Source organism: Manis javanica, chromosome 9, assembly GCF_040802235.1.
Source record: "Manis javanica isolate MJ-LG chromosome 9, MJ_LKY, whole genome shotgun sequence".
Lineage (NCBI taxonomy): Eukaryota > Metazoa > Chordata > Mammalia > Pholidota > Manidae > Manis > Manis javanica.
The window spans coordinates 103,203,368-103,225,701 of record NC_133164.1 but is presented as its reverse complement, the minus strand read 5'-3'; the positions used below and the strand labels follow the sequence as shown (position 1 = coordinate 103,225,701).

Below are 22,334 nucleotides of genomic sequence, written 5' to 3'. Positions count from 1 at the left end.
GTCAAGTGCCTAAACTGTGCACTGTACATCTGTGGAGAGTAGATATCCATAGAGGCCTGATTTTGGGACCTCTCTCACTTTGCGACTGCCCTGCCCCCTCAGTGCTGGTGTTGTGATAGGTGATAATGGAACATTGACATTGGGCAAGCTTGGAGGTGGCAGTGCCACTGACAGAGTCAGGGATGGGATTTCCTAGTTGGTGAATTATTCAGGACTGACATGGATCTCTGTAGGAAACACAATCCAGACATTTCTGAGATTCCACCCTACTGGAATTCCTCAGATCCATATGTGTTGCCTTTAGGTGCAGCCCATTTTTCTAGCCAAAAACTGATGTCTGCCATTGTTTTTTTCCAGAAACAGGAAGACCTTTAGAACCCATTTAATCTCTTCTTACTATAAACTATTTTTGACATCAAAATAATCAGATTTTGTTAGTTTCCAGGCATGGTTGCAAAATCTTACTTAGATTTTTTTAGTAGTTTTTAACTTTTCACCTTATTAAAATGTGTTGTGAAGCAAAGGTCTGAAATAAACTCAAAATAAAATTGAGTAAAATTTAATATACTGTTTATTTTTCTTAAAATATTTTTAAACTACTTGGCTGATTTTATACATGTTTCTAAATTACTAAATAGCAGCAAAAACAAAAAAAGAACTATGCCTATTATTTTTTCTTCATAGGCATCTGAATATATCCCCATGTGAAGGTGTGGTACATGGGGCGCACATCATGACACGTTACGCTTGTCATGGAGCAATGCTGGACTAGATGACCTTTCAGTATTTATAAACTTTCTCAGGCTGTAATGATGAACTAGATGGATAATGTCTCTTGCCCTTCATGGCTTATAATCCTTGAATCAACAAGTAGTACAGTGAGGTGTGATAAAGGCTATTATATGTTACAGAAAAAGTACAGGGAAGTGTGAACACAGCAAGAGCCTCTTGAGCTAGAATGGGACAGGGTTTCACACCTTTCCTGGAAGAAGGTGGCATGCATTTATTTATTTCATGAATGTTTTGAAAGGTAGTTCATTCCCATGGTTCAAATCTCAGAAGGTACGCAAGGATATTTAATGAAAGGTCTCCTTCTCACCCCTCTGCCCTGGTCATCCTACTACTTCTTCCTGGAGACAACCAAAACGGAAGTGACCTTTACGCTGCTTCCTGAGCCAGAGGGGAGGGGTCTGGAAGTAGATGAGGACTCCAGGTAGAGGAGTAGCATCAGGAAAGCCCAGTGGTGAGGAAGGACATGTCAAGTGTGCCAAATAGAGGAGAAGCAGTGAGGGGAGGAGGTTTGGGAGATTTGAGCGTTTTTGTTAAAACAAACAAACAAACAAAGTAAAGGAATTTTGACTTTGTCCTGATGTCATTGGTAACTACTGCAAGATTTTTGTAAGAAAACACGATCAGGCTTTCATTTTATTTGATACTCTTAATTGGATGACATGGTAGTTATTCTGTCCTACTGCTTTGCTACACTGTTTTTGTGTTTATTGTTTTAAATAATACAATTATCAGGAATACATATTCCAAACAAGTGGAAAGTTAGATGGTACATGGATGCTGTGTGGGATAGCCAGGATTACAGGACTCTGGAAAGTGTCCTGGAGGGGTTGGAATGTGAGCAGATCCCTGGAGGAGGTGGATGATTTAGAAAGGGAAAGGGCAGGGAGAATCCGGACACTTGTGAAAAGAGCCTAGGCAAAGGCATTGAGGTGCGACAATGTGTGAGTGTGGACTGGTGGGATGCTAGCCTGCCTAAAGGAAAATGGGATCAGAGGGGCCTGTTCTGTGGGCTAGTGCCCTCCTCTCTTTGGCAGATGACATAAAGAGATGGAGGAGGCGTGGTATCTGTAGTTGGAATTTTAAAATTAAAATTTTATTTATTGTTGTCTGGCTTCTCATTCTAATACATTTATTTGGTTCAAAATTCAAAGTATGCAAAAGTTATCAGAGTGGAAGGTCTCCCTCTGTCCTCCGATATGGCTGATTCTCTTCCTTAGAGGCAGCCAATGTTACCAGTGTTCTTAGGTACCCTTTCAAGGGATGTTTCATCTTGTCCTAGTCTGTTCAGTCTGCTCTAACAAAATACCACTACTGGGTAGCTTATAAACAGCAAGAATTTACTGCTCACAGTTCTGGAGGCTGGGAGTCTCAGATTGTGACACCAGGGTGGTTGGATGGGGTACTCTTCCTGGTTCATAGCCAGGTACCTTCTCTGTGTCCATACATGGTAGATGGGGTGAACAAACTCTCTAGGGCCTTTTTAAAAAAGGCACTAATCCCATTCATGAGGATTCTACCTGCCAAAGGCCTACTTACTGATACCATCATATTTGAGGGTTAGGATTTCAACGTAAGGATTTTAGGAGGACACAAACATTCAGACTAGAGCACATCAATATACAAACGTATGTACATATATATCCCCCTTGTTTTAGATAAATAATAACATAAACATACTTCTGTATGTTGCTTTTTCATTGATTATACCTTGAAGAGCCTTCTATGTATTAGCTTCCTTGTTCTTTTTGATGGGGGCATAGCATATCATCACTGAATATACCAAAAATAAGATAACCATATACTTTTACCAATGGGATTGTTTCCAGTGTTTTATTACATATAATGCAGCAGTTAATAACAAAAATATGGGTAGAACTAATTTCTGTGCTTTGAATAAATGACTTCCATTATATTCTTCCAGTTTGTGTTGGCAGTGCATAAGAACAACTATAATAGGTGGAAAACAGATTTTAGGGGTTACTAAAGTGCTTCTCAACATATTTCATGATGATTCAGGGTAAACTGATAAGGCTTCTCTGGTCTAGTGGCCTGGAGGCAGTAAAGGTTTCTAAACTTTTTGGATACGGATATTGATCAATTATATGTTACAGAAAAAGTACAGGGAAGTGTGAACACAACAGATACGGGATTCTGACCGCAGAAGGCTGAATGAGGAAACCATAATCTTTCCACCTGTTGCCCATTTTTGGTGCACTCACCAGAAAGCTGAGGACTAGAACTGTGATCCCTTGGAAGTTCTTGTTGAGTAGGTTTAGGAAAGTGTTTTAGGGAGATTACTTTTTAGGTAGGGTGAGTGATAGATTGGAAAGAGCAGGAAAGAAGAGAAACTAGGGCAGGAAAAACAAAAGGTGAGGCAGCTTCATTAATGTAACCACCATGTGATTGGAGGTCCAGTTTCTGTGCTACATTGTTATTAACTCATGTATCCAGTTAACAGAACATTACATAGAATAATATATTTTAAAAGTTGTCTTGTTTTAAATTCGTTTTTGAGAATTAATACTTAAAGCTTAGAGTTCTTAGATGCAAGAGCAGTGCTGAGCAATACAGTGGGAGCTTGTATGATTATTAGAAATGAGAGCCATTTTGCCAAAAGGTGCAGTGATTTTGGGAGAAGTGTAAAGAATGGAGACACTAAAGTATGGTAGGGGGAGCATTAATTTTGTAGCCAGATAGACTTCTTCTCACATCTCAGCTCCACTGCTTATTAGTTTTGTGGATTTAGGCAAGCTGCTTAATCTCATTGAGTCTGTTGATGCTTCTGTAAAAGGCAAATATAATACCTGCTATGTAGATTTGTGGGGAGGATAAAACATCATAATGCATGTAAAGTACCCAGCTTTCCTCTTCTTTCCAGGGGTAAATACCCTGGAATTTAAAAAAGAGTAAGGATCTCTGTCTTGAGAGTTAGTCTAAAATACTTGGATGAAAATAAGCAGAAGTTGAACCGATTCTCTGATGACTGCCTTATCGTGATGGTTGAAAATCCTACGACTCTTTTGATTTATTTATTCGGTGTTTTAAAAATTAGGCCAGACACTGAATATAGTAATATTTGTCTTTGTGTTTACACAATGTCCTTTTTATAACGCCTAGTTTTTAGAAACCTTTACTGCATTATGAAAATTGTATTATGTATCGTGAGCACTAGATGGTGCTCAAATAAGGCAAGAAGGTGGCTTTTGTCACTCACACAGCCACTTAAACTCATTTTCCTGAGTAGCAAAGCAATGCATGTTCATTCTTAGCACTTGTAAATATAGAAAAGCACAAGGAAGGTAAAAAAAGATAAAAAATAATAATTGGAGGTAACCATTGTTATGTTTTGGTGTATATCCTTTCAGTTCTTTCATTTAAAAATGTTTGTATCATAGTCTCCCACTGTTCCTTTAACTCACATTTCCCACCTGTCACTGTTTTCCTACAACATAATTTTAAATGGTTGTAGGATATTCTATCTTATGGATGCCCATAATTTATTACACTAATATTGTTGAACATTTTGGTTATTTCTTATTTTTTCAGGATTATATGTTAAACTATGATGATCTTATAGCCCAGTCTTTGTGTGTATCCCTAATTACATAAGTGCAGTGAGTTCTTAGTTAATTTTTTGGTAAAACAGGATTTAAAAAAAATCACACCCATCTTTTATTGTAGAAAAGTTAGAAAATACAGGAACAAAAGGGAAAATAGTCATGTATTCTTATCACATAGAGATAGCCCTTGTTGATGTTGATGTTTTGTTATATATACTCTTCTATACTTTTAAAAAATGCACATACCTGTAGCTAGACATGTATATGTCTTTTTTTTCTGACAGAAATATGGGATTATACTGTTATATAACTTTGTAATACTAATGTATATTGATATATATTTGCTTTTTAGCAAATAGTGATTTTTTTAACATTTACTAAAAAATAGTTATTGAATGCCTCCCACTTGCCAAACCCTGTTTTTAAGGGCTGGAGGTACTGTGGTGAACACGAGGAACAAGGTTCCTGCCCCCATACAGGTTTATATTTTAATGGAGGAGATGGTCAGTCAACAAGTAAAGAAGGAAATATACAAAGTCTTATCTGGAAATACTAAGTGCAATGAAAAAAAAAATAGAGCAAGGTCATGGAAGCTAAGAGAATGGGGGCAAATACAAGCCAGTTTCTTTAGATAGAGGGTTTCTGGGGAAGTATTTAAACAGAGACATTAGTGAAATCAGGGAAGTTTTGGGGAAAAAGTATTACAGGCTGAGGGAGCAGCCAGTGTTCAGGACCTGAAGCAGGAATAAGTTCTGCATGGAAGACGAATGGCAAAGGCCAGTGTGACAGGGCAGTGAGCAAGGAAACAAATCACGTAGGGACTTTGGCCATGGGAGAGATTTTTTTTAAATGTATTTTTCAATTTTGGTATTGTTAATATACAATTACATGAGCAACATTGTATTTACTAGATTCTCCCCATTATCAAGTCCCTGTCACATACCCCATTACAGTCACTGCTCATCAGTGTAGTAAGATGCTATAGGATCACTGCTTGTCTTCTCTGTGCTGTACTGCCTTCCCTGTCCCCCCCCACCACATTATGTGTGCTAATTGTAATGCCCCTTTTTCCCCTTATCCCTCCCTTCCCACCCATCCTCCCCAGTCCCTTTGCGATTTTTTATTTTGCATGGTATTCTAGAGATGAACATGTTTTAATGTCAGTATTTGGGAATTGAGTCTAGTCTACTGTAATTTACTAACTCTCCTATAATATGAAAAGAGTTTACTCACATGGTTTGTTTTATTGTGGTAAAATTTATGTAACTTAAAATTAACCATTGGAGTCATTTTAAAATGTACAGTTAAGTGGAAGCAAGTCCATTCACAGTGTTGTAAAGTAATCACCACTGTCTGTTTCCAGAACTTTTTCGTCATCTCAAACAGAAACTCTGTACCCATGAAATAACATCTCCCATTCTCGCCTTCCCCTAGCCTTTTGGTAACCTCTGTTCCTTTCTGTCTCTATGATTTTGCCTGTTCTAGGTACCTTATTTAAGTGAAATCATTTAATAGTTATCATTTTGTGGCTGGCTTATTTCACTTAGCCTAATATTTTCAAGGTTCATCCATGTTGTAACACATCGGAATTTCCCTCCTTTTTAGGCTAATATCCATTGTATATATAGATCGCATCACATGTTTCCTAAACTTTAGTTTGTTGTGCTTAGAAATTCTTTTAAATGCTCTCCATTTTTTTCAGCATGTTAGGTTCAAGTTACTACTTTGATATTTCTTTAGGGGATCCCTCTTACATTACTAAAAATATGTGCATTCAGCTAAGGCATGGCTAATGTAAATATCATTGTTAATTTAGCAGCTTTTGAGCACTTACTGTGTGGGGGGTGCTTTGCCTTGTTAGGTTCTCATGTCGAGTCTGTGAGGTAGGTGGTATTATTACTCCCACATGTGAGAAACCTGAGACCTGAGGAGGTTGTCCAGGGTCACACAGCTAGTAGCTGGCCTGGACCAGATTTGAACCAGGTTTATGTAGAGATGAATTCTGTTGGCCATCATGCTACATAATCTCCATTTGGAAGCATAATCACAGACAGACTGAGCTTTAAATAATGGATAGAGCTGCAGCATCAAATTATATGATAATCTTTGAGGAATGGATCACCAGATTATATATATTCACATTTTCAAGCACTTTCAAATTGACAGGTCAAAATAAATGTTTTTATGTTTGAATCACATTATTTAGAATGTAAATGTGACAATTATCTTATTTACACTTCACACACACATGCTAATGGATAATCTGTCCGATATTTTAACCTTGCTTTGAGTGGAGTGTGTCTTCTTTCTGTTTAAAGGGAGCTGTCTGAATGATCCGTTGCTAGTTTCTTGATTTCTCAGTTGAGAAACAGGAAAAGAGACTTTTATTGAGGAGGTTACAAGATTTTAACTGACAGAAACAATTAAGTGACTGTAAAATTTTTTTCTTTGAATTTTTGCTGCCTGTCTTCACTTCTGTATTTTTATTCTCTTTGGTGTACTTTATGTACAATTTTATTAGAGTTTTTCAAGTTGAACCAGTCTGTTCTGTCATTGAGGTAGGTCTGGGATACCTTACTAAACCTTCCAAACTCCCTTCTAATTCTTTCATCATAGGTTTACTTGAATGGTGACTAAAAACCAGTGTACTAGGCCATCTTATTAAAAGAATAAATAATTGGAGACCTTTTTGGCATGCTGTTTTCTCAAACTGAGGGACTGTAATAAATAACCAGTTCAGTGTTTAAATCTTGAGTGAAAACATGTATTTCCTGTTCTTTCCTTTCTATGCAAGACCATTTCAGAAGATGCTTGGATTTGCCCAGGGTTGTTCACTCACATGTGTTAGAAGTTTAAATGAGGGATAATATAACTGACATTGTTTAAAACATTAAAATAAGGAGTCAAGTAAGTTTTACTCCAAATGCACTCTTCTTTCTTTTTCTCACTGTGTTGGTTGGAATCTGAATTTTTAAGTCATATTTTCTGTTACTTTTTTGAGAAAATAAACACAGTATTATCTTGCATGGTGGTGAGACAGGGACCATGGGTGTAGTCAAAGTAGAGTGAGGGCCTCCTGGAAAAAAGCAAGGCAGGATAATTACAGTCAGAGCAATGTAACTGCATGCAAGGAAACCCCCTACCAAAACTCTGTGTTAAACATTAAGCTCTAGAGTCATTCTTCAGTGAGATCAGTTAGTATTCTTCAGATAAAGGAAAGTAGCCCATGTTTTTATTATGGTAATCGTTTGTAATCATGTGTAAGATTCACTTTAGCATGCTTAAAGGCCCAGGCCTGTGTGCTGTCTTTTCTCCTTCATACCTGATGAGGTGATTTGCAATCTGGGCAATTAATAATGGCAAGCAAGCCCAGCCATAAACAACATAGTAAAAGGCAAGAAGGATTCCATCTTAAAAATAAGATTGCATTTTAATACCCAGGAAGTTAAGAAGTAAGATTCTGTCCAATATTTTAACCTTGTAAGGATATTCTAACCTGAGTAAGATTCTTAACTTACTCTTTAGCAAACAGACAATACCTCAGCACACCTTAGGGGCTGGGCAGGCAGTCTTGTTTGATATGCTCCCAGACCAAGATGCTGATATCTCAGGGAAAAATCAGAGCAGTAATTTTCTTGTGTTAAGTTAATTTGAAATATTCAGGGACTACTTAACAAGTCCACACCCCTAAGCCCTAAGCCCTTTATCACAGTTCCAAAAATCATCAACTGCCTATAAAACCCCTAGATAACGTACAACTACAGGCTCTCTTGTCCCCTCCTGGCATGAGCCAGGAGCTCTGTTCTCTCACTTCATCTCTAAATAAAAGCCTCTCCCTAGCTCTTGAGTGTTTGCTAAGTTCATTCTTCAACTCTGCAAACAAGAACCCTGGCATCAGTGGTGGTTGAAATTTTGACATTTTAATAGTTACAGTTCCTTTAATTTTGGCAGTTGAGTGACAGCATATAGGATTGTCAGTGAATTGCATGAATATAAACACCTTGTTGGTTCTGCTGGGTGCATTAAAAATTACTATCATAAATTTATATCTAGTTTTTATCCTTTGACTTTTTCCTATGAACAGGTCCTTTTAAAACATTAACGTTCCCACAGTTTAACCACTGAATGGGGTGTTTCTAGTTTTGTGAATAATTTCTGTAATTCTCTTTGCTAAGTAAGGTAAGGGGAAAAGTCTTCAGAAATGCTTTGATACTTTTCTAAATGGTTACTTGTTGATTTATTCAGGTTGTGTTTTAAGTTGACAAACATTATATAATTTGTCAGAGTATGTATGTTGTGGGATAAAAAGGACATTATTAATATAAAATGTCAATTTTGAAATCACTTTAAAATTTTCAGTGAAAGGGACTTAACATTTTCAGTGTTTATTTTATGCACTTTGTAACTAGTTACTTTGATTGTTCAGCAAATCTCTGTTCAGAAATCTATGTATAATTTTACCCCCAAGAGCTTTCTGCCCATCTGCTTTGCATTAAAAAATTTGAACTATGAGATTGGTGTGCTAAAAAAGTAAAAAATTTATCTCCCTGACCAAACTATGGTTGATGTTTTCATAAGTTACAAAAATCCATCTATTGTTCTACCACTTAGCTTATTAGATTAAAAAATTTCTGTTTTCTTCCAGTTCCTATCATTCCTATAAATTTTACATGGTTTTAATTATAACCTAGATAAAGTTTTTATAATGGCTAAATACATGTATGACACAGCTTCTTTTAGTTACATATAGAAATTCCTAGTAGTAAATGGTAGTGTTTTGGATTGATATGTGGATTTGCCTTAATGAAAAGGTGGCTAAATTAATATTCTTATTGAAGGAGTACTAAAATAACAGTTATGTTTATTCTTACATTGTGACCTTGGACAAGTTAGCTTCTCTATTTCTGTCACCTGTAAAATGAAAATACTCCTGTTTCCTCAGTTAACTTCTCAGGGTTTTTAAATGAAATCTAATGAAAAAGTCAAGGTGACAAAACTTTGAATAGTATATAGGTTTGTACAAATTCTAAGTTACATCTCATCAACAAATACATTTGCATACTAACAGTTAATATGCTAAAGTCTTTAAACATTTCTTTTGTGGAAGGTTAAACAATAGTTTTACCAAATATCTTCCTCCCTTGTTGAAAAACTTTAAAATATAACATAAAAGTCAGTTTCAGTTCACTTTTAGCCAGACAATCCCAACTTCTAAGTTAGTGGAGTTCAAATTAATGAAGTCTTGGTTAAGTGTACACGTGGTTGCAATTTTTAGTTTTTAAAAATAAATTATTTTTCTCTGTAGTGTAAGAATTTGTTTTTCAATCTGATTTTATTTGGGAACCCAAATACTTCTATATTTGAGAATATGGGTTTTTTTTAAGTTGCAGTGTTGTTCCACAATGATTGGTAAGCTTCTTTTCTAAAATTATGTATTATTCAGCTTCTTTTTTTTTCTTTCTTTAATCCCTGAGGACTACCACCATGGCCTGGCAGTGTCCATTGGTACCTATTATTTTATTTAAAAACCCAAAGTGTGGATGCATGAAGAATAAGACAGATGGGTTGGTAGAAAAGAGACAGTTGAAAAGGAGAAAAACAAAAGTCGGGTGGTAGAAACCAATCAGGACCACAAACAGTTCCTTCTGGTGTTGTTCACTGGCCCCATGGTCTAAGTCACAGGTTATCAATTAAGTTATCAGCTTTAGTGCGCTGCTTCTGTTAACTCCAGTGGAATTTTACTTGCCAACTATAGCCTGACTTGTTACACCCATTGACTAAAATATTGTGAGTAACTTTTACATATTTTCATGTGTGACAGTTACCGAGAATAGATATTTAGTTCATTAGATGACCCATTTAAAATGTTTATTTTGGTTGTAGGAACTTGAATTCATGTAAAATTAGCTTCTTTGTCCCTACCAGCCAATGTTCATTCTTGTTTGTCAGCTTTGGAAAACTGCCGCCTAACAGTGGTGCTTTGTTGACGAGTGAAGGAGCTCATGCTCTAACACTGAGCAGCGCTGGTCTGTGTATTCTTTCATTCACGAGCTCATGGCAGGGGCTCCCTGACACTGTGGTGGAGACCAGATCTAACCATCAAGGCCAGGGTTGCTTCTCTTCTGTCCTGTCACCTCGTGAATTGTGGTTGATGACATTTGGGGACATTTTCTGCATCAGTGGCTGATAGTCCAAATGTTTTTTATAATGAAAAAATATCCACATTTTGTGAAATTAGTATTTGCTAATGTTTTCTTTTTCTATTACAACTGAACATTTCTGTATCCCCTTCATTATACCATTCTTGAAGTTGAGGTCAGAGCGTTGTAACATGGAGTTTAAATCCGAAGAAATGGAGAACTCTCTGTACGGTAGTTCTTGATGAAAGAATTTTAGTGGTGTTGAATAGAATTTGTTTTAAATTTACAGTGGTATGATAATAATTTGCCAGTTAGATGTCACATCCTTTATGAATTCCTCTCTATAGGCCATTTTAGAGGGGGAAAAACCCTCTGTATTTGTCATAAGGTTGCTTCCTGTCAACACATGCTTATCTGAGTGTAAAGATCACTAGACTGGATATCAAAAAGGTCTGGGTTTGTAATTTTGCGAATCTGGGAATATATATGGGCTTATAAGTCACAATTACGCACTTTCAGTGGGAATGGTAATTGGTTAAATCCTTCTGGAATGTAATTTGCAATATTCATCAGAACAGAAGCGTTTATTCACCTAGAAATTCCACTTCTAGAGTTTATGTTGAGATAATTGAACAAATTCAGAAATATATGTGGAAAGATATATGTGTAAAGATGTCCATAGTAATGATGATAGCAGAAAATTGTAGCATCCTAAATGTCCACCAGGAAGGAGGTTGAGTAAATAAGTAAAAATAGTGCATCTGCACAGTGAACAAAACAAAATATTAAATATGACCATATGTTTATAGACATGGAGAAAGATCCAAGCATATTAAGTGGTTAAAACCAGTTATAAAACCATTTACACAACATAATCTCATTCAAGTGAAATTGTGTATGTGTGTATTTTAAAACTGTGTATATTTATGTAATTCTTGTATAGGTTTGTATTGCTTTATTTTTATTCAATTTTTTAAACTTTTCATTTTGAAATAATTAGATATTCACAGTATTTTGTAAAAACTCTACGGGGAGGTCCCTTGCATTCTTCAGTCAAGTCACCCCTGATGGTAATATCTTGCATAACTGTAGTTCAGTATGAAACCAGGAAATTGACAGTGGTACAATCCACAAAGGATATTGACATTTCACCAGTAAGTTATACATGCATTCATTTGTGTATGTGTGTGTGTGTATAGCTCTGTATCATTTAAAAAATTTTTATTTTGTTATCAGTCTACAATTACATGAGCAATATATGGTTACTAGACTCCCCCCATTATCAAGTCCCCACCACATACCCCATTACAGTCACTGTCCATGCTACAGAATCACTACTTGTCTTCTCTGTGTTGTACAACCCTCCCCAAGTCCTCCAACCCCAACATTATGTATGCTAATCGTAATGCCCCTTTTACCCCCTTGTCCCTCCCTTCCCACCCGTGCTCCCCTGTCCCTTTCCCTTTGGTAACTGTTAGTTCATTCTTGGGTTCTATGAGTCTGTCGCTGTATCGTTCCTTCAGTTTTCTCTTTGTTCTTATGCTCCACAGATGACTGAAATCATTTGATTCTTGTCTTTCTCCGCCTGGCTTATTTCACTGAGCATAATACCCTATAGCTCCATCCATGTTGTTGCACATGGTAGAATTTGTTTTCTTCTTATGGCTGAACAATATTCCATTGCGTATATGTACCACATCTTCTTTATCCATTCATCTACTGATGGACATTTAGGTTGCTTCCATTTCTTGGCTATTGTAAATAGTGCTGCGATAAACATAGGGGTACATGGGCTCCTGCATTCTTAGGGTAAATTCCTAGGAGGGGAATTCCTGGTTCAAATGGTATTTCTATTTTGAGCTTTTGAGCTTTTTGAGGAACCTCCATACTGCTTTCCACAATGGCTGAACTAAATTACATTCCCACCAGCAGTGTAGGAGAGTTCCCCTTTCTCCACATCCTCACCAACATTTGTTGTTGTTTGTCTTTTGGATGATAGCCATCCTCACTGGTGTGAGCTGATACTGCATTGTGGTCTTAATTTGCATTTCTCTGATGATTAGTGATGTGGAGCATCTTTTCATGTGTCTGTTGGCCATCTGAGTTTCTTTGGAGAAGTGTCTGTTCAGATCCTGTGCCCATTTTTTAACTGGATTATTTGCTTTTTGTTTGTTGAGATGCATGTAGCTCTGTATTATTTTATCATATGTATAGATTGTGTACCACTACAATCAACGTATTTAATGGTTTCATCCCAACAAGGCCTCCTGTGCTTTTCCTTCATAGCCACACCCATTTCTTGCCCCTCCGCATCTCTAACCCCTGGCAGCCACTAATCAGTTTTCCATTTCTCTAATTTTGTTATCTGAAGACATTTATATAAATGGAGTAATATAACATGTGAACATTTAAGATTAGCTCTTTTCACTCAGCGTAGTATCCTTGAGATCAATTCAAGTTGTCTTATACCTCGGTAATTAGTTCCTTTTATTGCTGAGAAGTAGTACTCTATGTTGTGTGTGTACCATAGTTTGTTAAAATAATGACCCATTGAAGGACATTTGGATTGTTTTCCATTTTTGGCTATTACAGGTAAAGCTGCTATGAACATTGTGTACAGGTTTTTGTGTGAACATAAGCTTTTATTTTTTTTGCAATAAATGCTCGAGGGTGCAATTGCTGGGTTGTATGGTAAGTGCATTTTCAGTTTATATGAAACTGCCAAACTGTTTCCCAGAGTGGCTGTATCATTTTACATTTTTACCAGCAATGTAGGTGAGATCTGGTTTCTTTGCATCTTTGCACTAATGTCATTTAAAAAATTTTTAGCAGCTCTGATAGGTATGTCGCATTATCTCATGGTTGTTTTAGCTTGGTTCATTTGTATAATAAAAAATAATAATCATTCTTTTTTAAAAAAGAAAAATTACCTAGATTTAAGTCTCTGTTCAGTCACTAGAAGTTACTTAATACTGAGAAGCTTTGCTAGGTGAATAAGAAATATTGATTTCCTTATGAATCCGATAGGGTTGTAAAGTCTACTATGGTAAAGCATTAATGTATGAAATCAAGGCAGATCATGTATGGCTTGACACAGCTGTCTGATATTTCAGAAATTACTAAATTATAATTTATATTTATGTTCTGTGCCTTGGTGGGGGAAGACTGGTGAATTATTTCTGAGCTAAATTAAGAAATAAATACATGCAAACTTGACAGTTTAATATTTGCAGCTTTGTTTGGGTTGGGGAACTCAAATTTATTGAGCTGTGTGTGGGGCACTTCACATAAATTGCTGTATAGTTTTTACAACTCTCCTATGAGGTGGTGGCATCCTTACCTCCATTTTACAGATTAGGAAACTGAGACTCTCAAATTCAGTAACTTGGCTAGGTTATACCATTAGAGGAAGCTGGAACTTAAAATATGTGGCTTCAAAATCTGCACTCTTTTCAATATACCAGGGTCTTACATTGTTTTCAGTAATAGGCCACATGATTGGAAATCCATGTGGCCAGTGTCCATGAGTTTGTTAATTGATGATAATGGTTGAGAGGTAGGACATTTGGTGTATTGGTATTGAAAGTGACCAGCCTGTGAAACCAGTGGATGCAGAGATATTTCACATTATTATTATTGGTATTCCTGTCCTGTGTTCCTTTTTGGTATGTAACTTCAGTGGAATTGAGCTAGAATTTTTAAAGACCGTGTACTTGACTATGTTCTGCTTTAGGAACAGTTAGTGGTTTATTCAGTTTTGCTGGCCCAACACTTGCAGAAGTTGTTAATTGTAGTGGTAGTTGTGAGTACTGGGTTAGGTGTTACGGTATGTACCCCAGAGGAGGCGTTATTCTTGTTACTATTACTCACAGTATATTTTTATTTTCTTCCTGAAAATCTCAAGATGGTTGTAGTCAGGGTCAGACATTGAGCCACAGTATACCTGGGGCACCTTGCTGCTGCCATAAGAGTTCTGTTTGTGTGTGTTTTGATTCTGTGCTTAAGGGATTCCCATTTAATGTAGGATAAAATTGAAACTTTTTAATGTGACATAACTTTCTCACTCTTGTGCTCTATTTTAGCTTCCAGTCTTCTCTGCTACCTCTACTTCTCAGTTATTTAACTTTGTCATGATGTATGTTGGTTCACCAAGCAGAGGTGGCATACACTGCATTGATTATTTGAGACATAACTTAGAAATAATTCAGGTGTATTATTGGCATTCACTGGGGAATTTTGTTGCAGAAGCTTTCACAAGCATGTGGAGGGTGTGAGGTTGAGGTTGAGGACAGTTCACTCCCTAGAGATTCTCTTCATGAAATCCAAGTAAGGAAGGGAATGGACTGAGAGAGAATACAGGCAAGAAATGGTGGTGGTAATGTTTAACAACTTCCTCTAGTTGTGGGAATTTTAATAACTATTTCCTTGCTGAATTGTCTTCAGGGAAGTGCAATGAAAATTCTTGAAACTGTAGACAATTCCCTAGACTAGTTTCAAATTTTCTTGTGTATGTGATTCTTAGGCATAGCTCTCCAGTCTCCCAGGTCTCATTGATCATTGGAGTGTCACCAGCAATACTGAGATTCCTGTTCTGTGACTCCATGTGTTTATGTTGCTGCTGGATTGATGTAGTGGCCAAGCCCTGAGAAGAAGGAGCCTGATGTTATCCCATTCAGATTGCTTCTGGTGGAGTCATACATACAGAGTCAATATGGTTATTTATCTAGAGTTTAGTTCACTTAGCAAAAGTATAAGAGATTATTAGTTTTAAATATCCCGAATTTCCCATTACTGAGACCTTTCCATTTGACCTGGAGTTGTGGAGTTTATGTATATAGTAAATGTGAAGTACTCTTTTTGCTGTTAATGTATTTACTCTGTATTGGTATAAATATTTGACTGTCACCTTTCACCTCCTTTTTGCATGCTTCCAGTGCCCAAAATCTGCCTTCAGAAACATTTGGTTTCTAATTGTAATTGTCTTGGAAACACTGGCATATTTTGCAGTATCATTTTACTTTTATTTACTGCAAATGACGATTTGTTATTTGCCTGCTGCCAGAAACTCTGAGCTCATTTGTTTAACTAAAACATTACGGTGCATAGATGCCTATAACACTCAGCAACAGTTACCAGCCACCCCAGTTGCGTACTACCTCATTTTAGCTCTAAATCAAGCAAATGAGAAAGAAGATTATTCTTAAAATGTTCCAAGAAGTTTAGAAAATTGGAGGATGGAGGGATGGGAGGAAAGGAATTCTATTATAACAGTGTGTTGCTTTTGGCAGGGGTGTGCCTGGCTGCTTTCCTTTCTAGAAATAAGTAAAGCTTCAGAGTGCAGAAATTGCAGGGATATTGCAACCAACAGAGCTCTGGGAATCCTTGATTTAATAGGTAATTGCCAAGTGTTTTTCTGCTGGCTGAGCCCCTTGACCAGACACACTGGGGGATGCATGTGTGAATGGGACATTTGCCTGTTCTCACATTGCTTATAATCTGGGCACTGAAGAAGCTTCTGACCCCAAGTGGTGATTGTTGAGGAGGTGGTGGCAGTGGTGCTGTTTGAAATCATGGCTATGTGTAGGGGATCCAAACCTGATGGGCCTTATCACAGAATGGCAGGTGCTGGCTGGCTCACCACACAAGGGAGCCTTCCTAGAGAGGAATCCCCTGCCTTTCCCTGTCTCTTCATTCTTGAATGACAAGAAATCAGATTGCTTGAAAAATACACATTTTACATTTGGAGTCAGCTATGTGTTATTTAAAAAAACATTTTAATAAAAATTTAAGCTCAAGGGCAGACCTTGCCTTGAGGGCAGGGGGTGTGAAGTGCTTCTTGAGGAACAGGGAAGATAATTAATTTGTCCTCTGGTAAAAGTATCTGACAATGGCATTCATTCACTCAGTTCATTTTTATTTTTTATTAAGTGCTTACTTTGTACCGGCAGGGAGCACCATGATGAACAAGGTTCCCACAATTTTTGGTGGGGAGGGGTGGCTACAGATGAGGAATTGGGCAATCTTGCTACTTTGTATTATGATTGAGTGCTTTTTGGGCAGATATTTGGCTTTTCACCTGGTCTTGGGTGATCAAAGGTTTCCTGGGGGAAGTGATATCAAACTAACCTCACTAACAGATGTTGGAATTAATAGTTTTTTCAGACTAATATTGTATTAAAAATAAACCAGAACCCTGTTGTGGGCAACACCCAATACCTTTGTGTTGAGAATAAATTCTGTTGAGTGTAAGTTGAGAAACTGAACTCTGTACTCCAGCCATCTAGTATACTTCTCCAGCCTTTTAGTTTGCCATTCTGCAGTGTTGATTAACCTCTGCTTCCCAGAATGTGCCACGCTCTGTGTGACTGCCATGCTCCTGTGTTGGAAAGCCCTCCGCTTTGGTTTGCTTGACTCACTTCTCTTGCTCTGTCAAAACAGACATTTGCTTCCTCCAGGATGCCTTCCTTGACTGCTGCTAAGGTAGGTGAGGTGCATTTCCTGGGAGCTCATGCACAGAACACACAGAACTGGTCTTCATCTCTGTATTTCCCCTGCACTAATTGGTGCATCTGCCGCCTGTATTCTTCTCTGTAGCCTGAAGGCAAAGGCAGCATCTTTAACAGAGCCCAGCATGTCCTGGGCAACGAGGCTGTGTTTGTTGAATGAACATAATCAGAAGCTTTTGAAGGCTATAGCCACAAATATATAATTGAAGCTCTTGGTTCTAGCTGGTTTTAAGAAAGTGCTATTGACTGAAGAAAGTAGAAGCACCAGTGAAACAGATATTATGCATGTGGTCTAGTTATTAACCTCATAAAGCTCTTTACAATCTTTGCATCTTATACTCTTTATCTTTTATTTTTTGTCTGAGTAACCAGTAGACTAATTCATAGTTCCTACTTCTTGCCAACTACTAATGTGTATTGTTAAATCTGACCACAGTGATTTATTAATTAGAAGTCTTTCAGTTATTAACAAAAATCAATTTAATGTATGCCAGTAAGAGGGGCAGATGTGATGGAAAGACAGGGAAATCTCATAGAATCCAAAATCAGGAATGCAGTTAAGCTTAGGAAAATTGGTCCCAAGGCCAGCAGGAATCCCGAGAGTCCTTTCTATTTACCTCTGCATCTCTGTGCAAAACTCTTGTATTCATCTTTCCTACCAGCTGCCTTTCTCTTCTTAGTGGATAGAAGGAAGAGCTGCTTGTTGGGAGGATTTGTTGTGCCATCTGTATTGGCAGAAAATTTTCAGCCCAGCCACCAGGCTCTAAAGCTAGTTCTTGTTCTTACTAGATTTCTGGTTTCTGTAATACTTCTTTTTAAATTAAAGTATATGTGATGTTATGTTGGTTTCAAGTATACAACACAGTAGTAGTTCAACAGTTACCCACATTATTAAATGCTCACCCCACTAGTACAGTTATTATCTGTCAGCATAGGAAGATGTTACAGAATCTCTGACTACATTCTCTATGCTGTACTACCATCCCCGTGACCAACTTACAATTGAGAATTTTTGTGCCCCCTTAACCCCCTCACCCTCCCCACCTATGAACCCCAACCCTTCCCCCATGGTAACTACCAGTCACTTCTCAGTGTCTATGAGTCTACTGCTATTTTGTTCATTTGTTTTGTTTTTATATTCTACAAATAAGTGAAATCACATGGTATTTGTCTTTCTTTGCCTGGCTTATTTCACTGAGCATAATAACTGGGTCCATCCATGTTGTTGTAAATGGCAGGGTTTCTCTCTTTTTATGGCTGAACAATATTCCATTGTATATATGTACCGTGTCTTCTTTATCCATTCATCTGTTAATGAACATTTAGGTTGCTTCCATATCTTGGCTGTTGTAAATAATGTGGTAATAAACATAGGGGGGCATATATCTTTTTGAATCAGGGATTTTGTTTTCTTCAGGTAAATTCTTTGAAGTGGGATTAGTAGGTCTCATGGTATTTCTATTTTTAGTTTTTTTGAGGAATCTCCATACTGCTTTCCACAATGGCTGCACCAATTTACATTCCCACCAACAATGTAGGAGGGCTCCTTTTCCTCCACATCCTCGTCAACACTTGTTATTTCTTGTCTGTTGGATTAGTGGCCATTCTAACTGGTGTGAGGTGATATCTCACTGTGGTTTTGATTTGCATTTTCCTGATGATTAACGATGTGGAGCATCTTTTCATGTGCCTGTTGGCCATCTGAATTTCTTCTTTGGAAAAAAGTCTGTTCAGGTCCTCCACCCATTTTTTAATCGGGTTATTTGTTTTTTTGGTGTTGAGTCATATGAGTTCTTTATATATTTTGGATGTTAACCCCTTGGAATATTTCTTAAGCTCTTTGGAAGCCTCAGTTTGTGGGTCTATAAAAGTAGGTTTTATAACTGTCCTGCTTGTTACAAGAGGCTTTCATGGGATTTCAATATGCTAATAAATTTGAAAGTGCTTTGACAAACTTTTAAAGTGTTATACATATGTAAAGCATCATATTACTAACTGGGGGAAAATACCACTACATTTTGGAATCATTAACTGCTCTCATTTATCGATGTTTTACTTCATATGATGTAGTTTAGTGATACCAGTGCCTTTGGGAGCAGGTACTATTATCCTCATCTCTGTTTTATGTATGAGGATACTAAGACACAAAGGGTTAAGAAACTAGCCCAAAGTCACATAGCTAGTAACTAGTTGAGCTAGAACTGGCATTGGGATTTACATTATTTTATTGTGGCAAAATATACACAACATGAAATTGATAATTGGAATCATTTTTAAGTGTACATTTTCTTGGTACTAAGTACATTCACATTGTTAACTATCCTCACCATCTATCTCCAGAACTTTCTCATCTTCCCTTAACTGAAACTTTGTATCCATTAAACAAACACTAATTCCCTATCTCCCTGTGCCCCAAGCCAACCAATGGCAACTGCCATTCTACTTCTTGTCTCTGTGAATTTGACTTCTTTAGAAACCTTATATAAGTGGAATCAGAGAATATTTGTCTTTTTGTGTCTGGCTTATTTTACTTAGCATGATATGTTCAAGGTTAATGCTTCAAAGTTCTAGGTTATAGCATGTGTCAGAATTTCTTTCCTTTTTAAGGCTAAATGACATTCCATTGTATGTAAGGACCACGTTTTGTTTATCCATTCATCTACTGATAGGCACTTTTGTTGCTTCCACCTTTTATTGTATAATGCTGCTGTGAACATGGGTGTACAAATACCTGTTCAAGGCCCTACTTTCAATTCTTTTGGATATATGTATACCCAGAAGTGAAATTGCTGGATCATAGGGTAATTCTACATTTAATTTTTGAGAAATGGTCATTTTGGTTTTCACAGTGCCTGCACCTTACACTACCACCAGTGATGTACAAGGGTCCTAACTTCTCTACATCCCCTCCAACCTTTTCCTCTTTTCTCTTTCTTTTCCTTCCTTTCTTCCCCTTTCCACTAGTCGTTAGAGAACTGCAAATCAAAACCACAGTGAGATACCACTTAGTAAGGGTATCAACATACACCTGTTGAGCACTTGTGGGTTGTCTTTGGAGAAATGTCCATTTAAATCCTTTGCCCATTTTTAAATTGGGTTGTTTTTGTTGTTGAGTCAGAGTTTAAAAATATATAAATTCTGGATAACAATTCCTTATCAGATGTATGTTTTACAAATATTTCCCCCTGTTCTACTGGGTTGACATTTTGCTCTCTTGATAATATTCCTTTGATGTGCAAAAGGTTTAAATTTTGATGAAGTCCCTCTTAACTCTTTTTTCTTTTGATGCTCGTGCTCTTGGAGTCATAACCAGGAAATCATTGTTGAATCCAGTGTTCTGAAGCTTTCCCTTAGATTTTCTTCTGAGAGTTTAATGTCTGTGTCTCTTGTCTTTGTGTCAGTTTGTGTCTTTCTGTTTCTGTTTGTGTCTGTTTCTGTTTTTCTATATATTTATAAATTATTGAAGTCTACATATGTGTTCTTTCTCATCTTGTTTCTTTTTTGTTTTTGGACTATTTGAAAGTATTGTAGATATCATGAGATTTCATGTATTTTCTAAAAATAATGGCATTTTTCTAACTAACTCTAATCCCGTGATCAGAACTGCCTTAGAACTGGATAGATGGGGCCCCTGCCTTGTACTCTGTACTTTGGAATGCTTTCTTGAATTTTTTGTAAGTCACCTCACCCGAGCCCTGTCCCAGTTCCTGAAAGGCACGGTACCCTGAGTACTTCTCTTTTAGGACTCTCATACTGAGAATTATAGTAATTGAAATAGAATATATACATTGAAAATAGAGCCTTAACTTTATTTAAAAGAATTTTTATTGTTTACCATTATATACCATATTTCCTTCTAAATAATTTTCTTTTTTAAAAAAATATTCCTTTAACTGATTAGTGTGTAATTTAGTGTTGTAGTTATTAATTACCTTTCTTCTCTCTCTTTAGTACTGAGCTGAAGCTTTTGGAGGAGGCAACAATTTCAGTCTGCAGGTCTTTAGGTAAGAGGGAAAATGAGTGTGTGTGTGCATTTCAAAATTTCTCTTATAAATTTTGGTAGTATAATATGAATTGAATAAAGAAGTGATATCTATTTTTAATTGAAGTATCATTGATCTTATATTGGTTTCAAGTATACAGCACAGTGGGTCTTATATTGGTTTCAAGTATACAACCCAATAGTTCAAGTAACGTACATTTTTAAAATTAAGGTATCACTGATATACATTCTTATGAAGGTTTCACATGAAAACCATTCACCCATTTAAATCCTTTGCCCATTTTTAAATTGGGTTGTTACTACATTCACCCATATTAGCGAGTCCTGCCCCCATACCCCATTGAAGTCACTGTCCGTCAGTGTAGTAAAATGCCACAGAGGAGTCACTACTTGTCTTCTCTGTGATACACTGTCTTCCCTATGACCACCGCCCAACCATGTGTAGCAATCATAATACCCTCGATCCCCTTCTTCCTCCCTCCCCACACAACCTTTCATACCCCTCTCCTTTGGTAACTGCTAGTCCCTTCTTGGAGTCTGTGAGTCTGCTGCTGTTTTGTTCCTTCAGTTTTGCTTTGTTGGTACACTCCACAAATGAGGGAAATCATTTGGTACTTGTCTTTCTCTGCCTGGCTTATTTCACTGAACACAATACCCTCTAGCTACATCCATGTTGTTGCGAATGGTAGGACTTGTTTCTTCGTTATGGCTGAATAATATTCCATTGTGTACATGTACCACATCTTCTTTATCCATTCATCTGATGGACACTAAGGTTGCTTCCATATCTTGGCTATTGTAAATTGTGCTGCAGTAAACATAGGCGTGCATATGTTTTTTTCAATATGAGAACTTGTTTTCTTTGGGTAAATTCCTAGGAGTGGAATTCCTGGGTCAAATGGTATTTCTACTTTTAGTTTTTTAAGGAACCTCCCTATTGCTTTCCACAATGGTTGAACTAATTTACATTCCCACCAACAGTGTAGGAGGCTTCTTCTTTCTCCGCATTCTTGCCAGCATTTGTTGCTGCTTGTCTTTTGGATGTTGGCCATCCTAACTGATGTGAAGTGATAACTCATTGTGCTTTTAATTTGCATTTCCCTGATGATAAGTGATATGGTGCATCTTTTCATGTGCCTGTTGGCAATCTGAATTTCTTCTTTGGAGAAGTGTCTGTTCATTTCCTCCACCCATTTTTTAATAAGGGTATTTGCTTTTGGGTGTTGAGGCATGTGAGCTCTTTATATATTTTGGATGTTAACCCCTTATTGGATAAGTTGTTGATGAATATATTCTCCCATACTGTAGGATGGATGCCTTTTTGTTCTGCTGA

At 37.1% G+C, this 22,334-nt stretch overlaps 1 protein-coding gene across 3 annotated transcripts in view; it reads left to right on the top strand.

Annotated features, from left to right (window-relative positions):
• The window catches only part of DYM (dymeclin), a 403,540-nt gene that overhangs the window by 26,073 nt on the left and 355,133 nt on the right, over positions 1 to 22,334 (top strand). For all 3 annotated transcript variants that reach the window (XM_073213038.1, XM_073213037.1, XM_073213039.1), the window contains exon 3: positions 20,950 to 21,002. In XM_073213038.1, the coding sequence (XP_073069139.1) occupies positions 20,950 to 21,002 (53 nt within the window). The remainder of the gene's footprint in view (positions 1 to 20,949; positions 21,003 to 22,334) is intronic.